Source organism: Ictidomys tridecemlineatus, chromosome 4 (genome assembly GCF_052094955.1).
Source record: "Ictidomys tridecemlineatus isolate mIctTri1 chromosome 4, mIctTri1.hap1, whole genome shotgun sequence".
In the NCBI taxonomy this organism is placed as follows: Eukaryota; Metazoa; Chordata; class Mammalia; order Rodentia; family Sciuridae; genus Ictidomys; species Ictidomys tridecemlineatus.
The window spans coordinates 18,085,944-18,096,131 of record NC_135480.1 but is presented as its reverse complement, the minus strand read 5'-3'; the positions used below and the strand labels follow the sequence as shown (position 1 = coordinate 18,096,131).

The following is a 10,188-nucleotide window of genomic DNA, read 5'->3' as shown; positions in this document are numbered from 1 at the left end:
CTTCCCTTTGAGCAGTATTTTATGCATCCTGGACAATATTGATCAGTATAAGCTCAATGGTGTATAAATCTCTAGAACTTATTCTTGTTGTGCAACCAAAACATCATACCCTTTGATTGACATCTTCTTCCTCTTCATTCCCCAGCTCATGACAACCACAGTCCCACTCTATAACTCTGAGTTAGACTGTTTTAGATTTATCCTGTAAGTGATGTCATGTTGTGTTTGACCTTTTGTGCCTGGTTTATTTTTCTTAACATTAATGTTTTCTGGGTTGATCCAAAATGTTACAAATGGCAGAATTTTCTTCATTTTCTTTTTTATTAATGCTTCATATTTATATATAACATCAAGACTTATTTTGACATAATTATAGAAGCATGGAGTATAACTTGTTCCATTTCAGTCCCCAGTTTTCCTGTATACTGCATATTACGTGTATTCATTTTTTTTTTTATCCACCCATCTATTGACAGGCACCTGAGCTTGTTCTATAGCTTGGCTATTATGGGTTGTGGTCCTATAAAAATTCATGTGCCTGTATCACTATAGTATGCTGACTTTACTTCTTTTGAATAAACACCAAGGATTGCGATAGCTGCGTGAATTTGTGGTTCCATTCCTGGTGGTTTAAGGAAGCTCTATACCACTTTCCAAAGAGGTTATACTAATTTGCAGTCCTACTGAAAATGAATGAAGATACCTTGTCTCACTGTGGATCAAACACACCTAAAAATTACACAAGAAACCTTTCAAGTTCTAGAAGACAGACTCAGCACTCAAACATATTGGTACAGGCATCCATTTCCTTAACAAGACTTCTAAATCTCAAGAAATAAAATCCAAAAATCAATAAGTAAGATGGCATGGCATGAAATTAAAAATCTTCTACACATCAAAGGAAACACAAGCATGCAAGAGAGAGCATACAGAGTGGGAGAAGATCTTTTAAAGCTCTTCCTCCAACAGCATCCAGAATGCTTTAAAAAAAATCAAAAGCTTGATATCAAACAACAACAACAAACAACAACAAAATAAAACAGCAAAGAACCAAAAAGCAAAAAAAAAACCCAACAAACAAAAAAGCAAAATGACAAATAACCCAATAAATAAATGGTTAAAAGAAAAACACATTACACAAAATAAGAAATACAAATATATTTAAAAAAAAAAACCAAAACTGTTCAACATCCCTAGTAATCAAAGAGAGGCAAATCAAAACTGTGATGAGATTTCATCTCACTGAAGTTAGAAGGGAAATCATCAAGAATACAAATAATGATTTTCTTGTTTATAAAGGCTGATATTTTTTTTGAAACTATTTTAGGAAACTCCATACTCTTTTCTGTAAAGGCTGAACCAATTTATATTAACAAAAACAGTGGGAAAGCATTTACTTTTTCTCACATCCTTAACAACATTTATTATCTTTCTATTTTTGTTTGTTTGATTTTTATAATTCCAATCCTATCAGATTAAGTTGATATCTTATTGTGTATAGATTTGCATTTTTCTTGATGTTTATATTGACATCAAGCACCTTTTAGTTTATCTGCTGTCCACTGGTATGTCTTCTTCATAGAAATGTCTATTCAAGGTATAGCACATTTTACTGGTATTAATTATTATTTTTAAAATTCTTTTTCTTTGTCCTAATTAGTTACAAATGACAGTAGAATACATTAATACACTTTGATATATCATACATAAGTGGAGTATAGTTTATCTTTTTTTCTGATTGTACATGGTAGAGTCACACTGGTCATTCAGTCATATATGTATAGAAGGTAATACTGTCTGTTTCATTCCACTATCCTTTTTACCCCCATACCCTCTTTCCTTCCTTCACTTCTCTTTGGTAATCTAAAGTAATTCTATTCTTCCCTAGACCCCACCCCCATTGTGAATTAGCATCTGCATATCAGAGAAAACATTTTGCCTTTGGTTCTTTGGGATTGGCTTATTTTCATTTAACATGATATTCTCCAGCACCATCTATTTACCAGTAAAAGCCATAATTTCATCCTTGTTTTAGGCTGAAGATTAATTCTTTTTAAAATAAGGTTTAAAAATATAAAAAGCTGTACATATTAATGAGGTGCCACTTGATACATGTACACATTGCATAATGTTTAAATCATGTTAATCATATTTATCACCTCAAACATTTATCATTTCTTTAGAAATGTACATTGTATTATGTCACCCCAGTGTGCTACAGCACCCTGAGCTTCTTATTCATAACTGCAGCTCACTACCCATAGATCATGTACCTCCTACTCTCCCCAGACACAGCTAATCACCATTCTATTTTTAATTTCTATGAGATCAAACTTTTTAGTTTCCACTGTGGCTGAGGTCATGCAGTCCTGTCTTTCTGTGCCAGGTTTACTACCCTTAACACAATGACCTTCACCCTGTTGTTGCAAATGACAGAATTTCATTCTTATTTATTCTCTATATTTTAAAAACCATTCATCTATTGATAGACACTGATATATACCCAGGAGTAGCATAACTGGATCACATGTCAACTCTTTTTCAGTTTTTTGAGGAAACTCCACAGTGATTTTCATAGTGGGTAGTAGAGTTAAACCTGACTGGCAACTCTGCTCTTTTTGTACCTGGATATCCACATTTACTTAGGTTTGGAAAATGTTCTTTTCTGATCCATTTGAAGAGGTTTTCCACAATTTGACATTTTCAAGTCCCTCTTGAAACCCCAGAACTAAACTATTTTAACATTTAATTCTACCTTAAAGTCCCTATAAGTCTTGGTTCATTTCTTTTTATTCTTATTTTCTTTTTATTACTCAGACTGTGTATTCTCAAAGAACAGTCTTCAATTGTATTAATTTTCTCTTGTTTTTGATGTATTTTTGCTATTGATGCCCTCTGATTAATTAAACAGTACATCTTGAGCTGGAGGATCTTTTTGATTTTTAATTTCTTTTCATTTCCATTGGAGTGTTGAATGATTTTTCTGTGTTTTTTTTTTTTTTTTGAAAATTATTGAGTTTCTCTCTCTATGAATGGTTGCTTAGGTTTGGGAGAGAGAATTATGAATTAAGGCTAAAACATCACTTCTTTTTTTAGGAGAAAGAATGTGCATTACTGGCTTTTTTGGATGAAACCAAATTGCTTTTGATGGTCCTTTATTGAAAGGTATGGAGAAGGCTTTGCCAGATTATTTGCTACATATGAAACACTAGGGGGATGTTTTAATTTGTTCAAACAATGAAACCACATTTGGTACAGAAGCTGAAATTGGAGTGTCCATCTGATCAAGCTAATGGAATTTCACTATAATTTTTCCATAACCATCTGTCTTTGCACAGGGCAAGTAGTTCAATTGAATGTGGTGAGAATCACACCTGGATAGAGAGATTTACCAGCTTCTGCTTAGCCTTTTCCATCACAATATTCTGTGCTCCATAGGTTCAGTAGTCACAGCAATGCCTGATTATTTCTCTTCTTCTAATGCACAGATAACCTGAAAAACGCTTTTGGGTATTTTGAAGACAGATCAACATAAATTTGAGGCAGTACTCCTGGCTCCTACTTCAAGCATATCCAGCTTCTCTTTAATTTTAGGGTTTCTGGACCTGAGAGTGGCTCAAGTCTGGATATTGATTGAGAAGCATGAATTTCTTTCTTTCTTTCTTTTTTTTTTTTAAAGAGAGAGTGAGAGAGGAGAGAGAGAGAGAGAGAATTCTTTTTTAATATTTATTTTTTAGTTCTCGGCGGACACAACATCTTTGTTGGTATGTGGTGCTGAGGATCGAACCCGGGCCGCACGCATGCCAGGCGAGCGCGCTACCGCTTGAGCCACATCCCCAGCCCAAGAAGCATGAATTTCTGATTTGAGAATTCAGTTTTTATTTCATTCACTTGAACTTTTCTTCTTCACTATATCAAAGTAAGAACTCATTAGGATTTCTATAGTGTTTCACTAATGGGAAGCCTGAAACCTACCAGTCAAGATCATAGGTCTTTTCAGGTCAGCTGGCTTCTTCTTTAATTCTGCTGTTCACTTGTTACCATCCAGGGATGTTGGATTCATTGACTCTGTTCAGCAAAGAATTGTAGAACAAGACACAGAGCAGCAGGTTTATCGCAAAAGTGACACAGACACATCACTCAAAGAGAAGCCAGGAATCTGTTGGGGTAGTTTTGTCTTGTCCTTTTTATGGTTTCTGGAATTTTCTCCTCTCCTGTCTCCTCCCCTGTCCACATTTTCTTCAGTATTAATGGTTGGAGTCCCCTCTGTCCACACATCTGTTTTAGTTTTTGTACTGGATCCCTGGCTTAGGGGCAGGAATAGACTTATCTATCTGATTGGAATCTCTGCTGTGTCCAGGAGCACTTTCATCAAGCAGAGCCTCCTTCTCTAGGCTCCTTTTTCCTGGCCCTGTTCCCTACCCCCACCTCCTTACTCACCATCTTGCCATCTTGCCCTGGCTTCCTGAGCCCTTCTGTATCTCCATCACACTGAGGCAACCACAGGACTAAAACTTTGGATATCAAGAGTTGCCTCTTAACCCCTGCTATCCCTGGATTCAGTTATTGACTTTGCAGTTAGAGTTTTCATGCTGGGGACCATAGTTTCCACTGAGGGGTTCCGTCTAACATGAAAGAGCAATCACAGAAGGTTTCAAGGATGTCAGGGTTCCTCTCACTCACTTAATACTCATAGAAATAATGAAAGTTATGTCTCTGGACTCTCCTAGGGTGGGATAGTAGGTCTTAAATGACAAATCACACTGTATCTGATTTCTGTATGCCTTTAAATTTTTTTTAGCCATTAACTCCTAGAACATTCTAATTACTCACTGAGAGTCTCATTTGGTCCTTGTTGTTGCAGTTGAATAACCAGAGTCCTTTTCAATTCCTCGAGCTGCAGGGCTAAAGAGAGCATCTGATTAATGACGTCTGTATCAGTAAATTTGACCTGATCCAAATTTATGTCTATTTCATCATTCTTGCATATTCTTAGCATATATTCATACATATATTCCTGCATTCCTGTCTGCATAAATTAAATCATGAAGCCTTTGGAGCATATTTCACCTTTTCATGGGTCACACATTGTGGCTCTTTTAGGTCCCTGTTGGGACTTGAGCCTAGTTATAGGTCTAGGAGTCAAGAAGGGGAAGGGGAGTTAGGAGTCAGTCCCAAACAGAGTCAGCCTTGTCTTGCAGGGAACCTTCCTCAGGGGAGACCATTGTGGTTTCTTCAGGCAACTCTGGAGCATTCCTTAGACAGGCTGGGAGACCCCCTGCTGTAGTTGCAGGCACCTCTGCTGCAGATGGAGAGGCCCTTTTCATTTGCAAAATTCTCTCCATTCCATCTTCTCACTTCCCTCATCTGTCTTGTGATGGAAGTGAGAACCTGATCTCACCCATGACTCCTCTTTCTAATCTTCCTCATCAATTGATTCTCTATAACTTCTAAATATATGGGGAACTATTTCTCTATTTCAGTTTGTGGTAATGATCCTGTTATGGGTATTTCTACAAATTTGTCATTTGGAAGCAGGGACTGAAAAAGTCTGACAACAGAAGGAGAAAAGTGCATGGTCCCCAGTGAAGTCAAGCTTTAGCCTGGGACCTGCGCAGCTCTGGAGTGTTCATTGTGTGATTTAAAGCTTGGTCCCATCCCTGATGACCATCCAATAAGGAAGACAAGGTTTTGAGAAAAAAAACATAAAAGAAGTTTCATTGCTTTTCTAGCAAAAAAGAAACACAGAGGACTCCTGTCCCAGCATCTGATTCTCTCCATCAGGAGCAAAAGAGAGATTTTAAAGAGTTGTACAAAAGGAATCCCATTTTCCTCTGAAATTAGGAGGAGGGGTTATGGAGAAGAGATTAGGGAGGAAAAGAGGGAGAAGAGAAAAAACATGTCTCTTTTAGAGCAGCAAAGGCTATATTCAAAGCATGAAATGGACCACTGTCATAATTGTAGTACATAATTTGTTCTGCAGGGGGCAAAGGGATACAACCTTTTTACACTCTTGTGACAGTCTTTCATTTTTCCACTGGAGAGTCATAAAATAGTGGGAATAACCCCTGGATAGAATTTTCTATTTTCTTTGGTGTTTTTGTTCAAAGATGGTGAGGGCTGTGAACTCTTAGCAACCCAGTCACAATACCTGGGTCTTGTGTACAGTGGCCTGGTGGAGGGATTTGAGCACGATTCCAGTGTCCACCACTCTGTCTGTTCACCAGGAGGATCAGAGTTCAATCTCAGCCTTTTACCCTCAGATCATTATACTAGGCTTCTGCTTCCCTCCTGCCCTTCATATTTCTTTATTCTTTATCTTACTGGAAACCAAGTTATTACAAACTAAATTATAATTGTATCACTCACCATCTTAAAAATACTTCCTATGTTTTGCCCATGGTTTTTGCCATTGAGCTTTAATACTATTTTGAGATCTCTTTTGATCTTGCTTATTTCTGTCTTCCTATTCTCAGGATTGCAATTTACCTTTACTCTACCTTAGTGTAAAGCCTGTTGAATAACAATATAAATTAACAACCACAACCATGCTGAATGATTTAGGTTTCCTGCATGTTTTGTTTTTAACTTACCTGTCATAGGAATGCTTTGATCCAACATCTTGCCTCTTCACTCTCCTTGCCCAATTTTGTCCCATGAGGGCCATTTTTTTGTCTTTCTTTCTGGGAATCCTTTTCTGTCAGCACCCTCTCTCCAGGTCTTTGTTTATTGTCCATCCAACATGTCCTCTTGGTATCCTATTCATCTTAACATGTTTGTATAACACTCACCAGTATTTTCCCCTCAAACCTCTGGTGTCTGTCACTTAAACACCATGAAAGAAGAACCTAGGTGTGTTTTGTTCGCCTCAGAAGTCACCCAAAATATTAATATTTTTGGAAGCAAATATTTGAGTTTATTAAAGAGTGAAAGAAACATTGATCAACAACAAAAATTATCCTGAAGTTGCTTTTGTATAGACAGATTATACGTTTTACAAAATAGTTTTTACTAGTGAATGTGGCCACCATGTAACAGAAAAATCATAAACAGCCCATATGCAGAGGATAATGAAATCTTGCTGAGAGAATATCATGATATAACATTTGCTCATATGCTCAGAAACTCAGTTCTCAATTCTTTCTCATTCCTCGGTTTACATAGGGTTAAAAAAGAACCCTGTGGTTTCCCTCAGAGGTCAGCCTGAATTAGATGACAGTGAAATACAATCTGTAGTCTTCAGGACTCATTTTTTTTACTCTATACTTTATTTTAATTATTTATGTTACTTTAACATTCATTCTTCATTCACCATTTATCAGAGGCAAATGTTGTACTACAATGGAGAAACTATTGTTTGCTAGCAGCCAAGTACTCAATGTAGTCTCGATGTGCATTATTCAACTAGGAGTTCCTGTCTGACCTTCAAGCATTCTTTCATTTGACTCACCCTTCTTTATCATGGGTTATCAGAGTACAGCGACCTGAGTATACACAGCCTTTCTGAAGCCTATGAGGAAATTTCGTTGAATCTGCATCACTTGCCAATCAAAGGTTAATATTGTTTCAGTTTTGTAGCCCTAAAGTCCTTAGTTACCACAATGTTCCTCAAAACATATTACCATCAATTGTGATATGTATATTTACAAGAAATTTTTATAAAAACCATTGGATATTTAGGTATGGAAATTCAACTCTGCAGTGTGTTCAATACTGTCTTTTCCCCATAAATAATAATTAGTACAATAATATGGTCTATTTAACATAATTACTAGTTCTTGTAACAGAAATTAACAGTATAATCTGGTAAGTCAGTTTTGATTGCAGGATCATTGCTAGATGTGTTCTAATAACTTCTTTTTGTCATTTTCCTGATAAATAAAATGAATGAAGATAGCAAAATCAAGCCCTAATTTGGTAAAGGTTTGCAAATTTTCGGAGTTGTCCTGAAGTAGTTATTTTTCTTTCTCTGAATCAATTTTTTTCTTCCTTGAAAGCAAAAGGTGTTTTGCTTGTTTGTTTTTGATTTTAATTATTGGTGTTTTACATTTATGGATAATACTGAAATTCATGATGCAAATTCACACACAGAAATCATAATTTCTTAAATCTCATGAGATTGATTAAAATAATTTTTGAATGGCGCTTTTTTTAATCGCTTAAGTATTGCTTGCTAAGATCATTCAAAGGGTCCTTTCCTTGATTACATCAATGTTGGTCTTCAGGCACATTTCCTAGTAAATAATTTCCTAATGGTGCTTTTCATCTGGGCATTTCTCAAGGTGTAGATCAAAGGATTTAACATAGGCACTATCATAGCATAGAAAACAGCAACTGCCTTATCGATAGGTAAAGTAACTGCAGGCCTTAGGTACACAAATAAGGTGGGAGAAAAGAATAAAAGGATCACTATGATGTGGGAGACACAGGTGGACAGGGCTTTGCGCCTACCCTCTAGGCTCTGTGTCCTCAGGGAGCACAGGATGACCACATAGGAGACAAGCAAGAGGAGGAAGATTAGCAGGCAGATGAATCCACTGTTGGCAACAACAATGAACCCCAGAATGTGGGTATCAGTGCAGGCCAGGTTTAGCAGAGGGCTCAGATCACACATAAAGTGATCAATGACATTAGGGCCACAGAAGGGTAGTCGGAAGATGAAGAGGATCTGGATGGTTGCATGGAGAAAGCCTCCCATCCAGGACACTGCCACTAGCAGGGCACACACTCTCCAGTTCATGATGGTTGCATAGTGCAAGGGCTTGCAGATGGCCACATAACGGTCATAGGCCATCACTGTAAGCAGAATGACCTCTGCACCTGAGAAGAAATGTTCTGCAAAGACTTGGGCCATGCATCCATTGAATAGGATGGTCTTCTTTTCATGCAGAGAATCCACGATGAATTTAGGCATACTGACAGAGGCAAAGCAGGCATCAATAAAGGAGAGATAGGCCAGAAAAAAGTACATGGGGGAGCCCAACAGTGGGCTGGAAATGATGGTAATCACGATAAACAAATTTGCTAACACAGAGATGATGTAGATGAGCAAAAACACAGCAAATAAAATTTTCTGCATCTTTGGGTTTTGTGAAAGTCCCAGTAGAACAAACTCTGTCACATTTCTCTTCTCCATGTACTTCCTGTGCAAATTTATTATAGTACCTGGGGGTGAGTGGGTAAAACTTTGAAATTATTAAACTTCTGTATTATAATAAAATTAAAAGCCTAGATTCTATTGTGCACTGAAATTTCATGAGTGTTTTTCCTTATTTATAAGTTTTTTTTCTTTTTTTCTTTTTTTTTTTTAAGGAAAACATTCTGTGTTTTTTCAGATGACTCAAATGCCTCCTGAATGTTGATTCTTCCAGAAGCTTCTGCATGAGAAACTTACAGACACACAAGCAGGAGCCCACCTGAGTACATTGTGAATTTTCAGATGATGAGACTAAACATAAGTAACAGATTGCACAGATTGTGGCAATTAATCGCATAAGGGAGGCAGAAGATGGATGCAACAGCCATCATTGTATAGTTAACAATCTTTATTCTTAGGAAAAGGAAGCCTATAATACATAACTGAGAAAATTAGTGCAAGTGTGATAAGGAACTTGAGGAAGGGTGAATCTGGAGCATTACTCTTCTAATTGCAACTGTGTGTTCTGGAAGACACTGATCAAGGTTCAGTGAAAGCCAAATCTGGGAACCCCAGGTAGCAGACTAGTGAGGAGAGTTGATGGAAAGAATTGCAGTGCAATAGTGATGGAAATGTAAGTATAAAAATCTATTGTGGAATAATTAATAATACTTAATGACTAAACCCAAGAACTTCATAATAGTTAATGATAAATTATTTTGCAGTATTTTTCCTGTGTATTTCTTGGTACCAAGTGCTTTGCACACATGATTCTTTTTAATACTTAGAATAACCTGTGTGGTACATTCTACTTCATTGCATAGATAAGGAAACAATCTCGGAGACAAATGTTTGCAGTGGATTAGCAATGGCAATGCTTGCCAAAACTCATTGAACTCCTTAGGTGTTCTAAATGCTTTTCCAGATGCCTGCTGATTTAATCCTCACTTCAAGACTAGCAATTGCTGAATATCATCATCGTATGGGTATAATTGTATTTATTTTGCTTGTTATAAAAGCAGAGAGAAATAAGAATCCTGCTCTAAAAAAGC

At 36.9% G+C, this 10,188-nt stretch overlaps 1 protein-coding gene across 1 annotated transcript; it reads right to left on the bottom strand.

Annotated features, from left to right (window-relative positions):
- Positions 1-8,221: 8,221 nt before the first annotated feature.
- On the bottom strand, positions 8,222-9,136 carry LOC144364724 (olfactory receptor 4C46-like). Its single transcript, XM_040286771.2, has one exon. The coding sequence runs from the start codon at positions 9,134-9,136 to the stop codon at positions 8,222-8,224; it is 915 nt and encodes a 304-aa protein (XP_040142705.2).
- Positions 9,137-10,188: the final 1,052 nt, after the last annotated feature.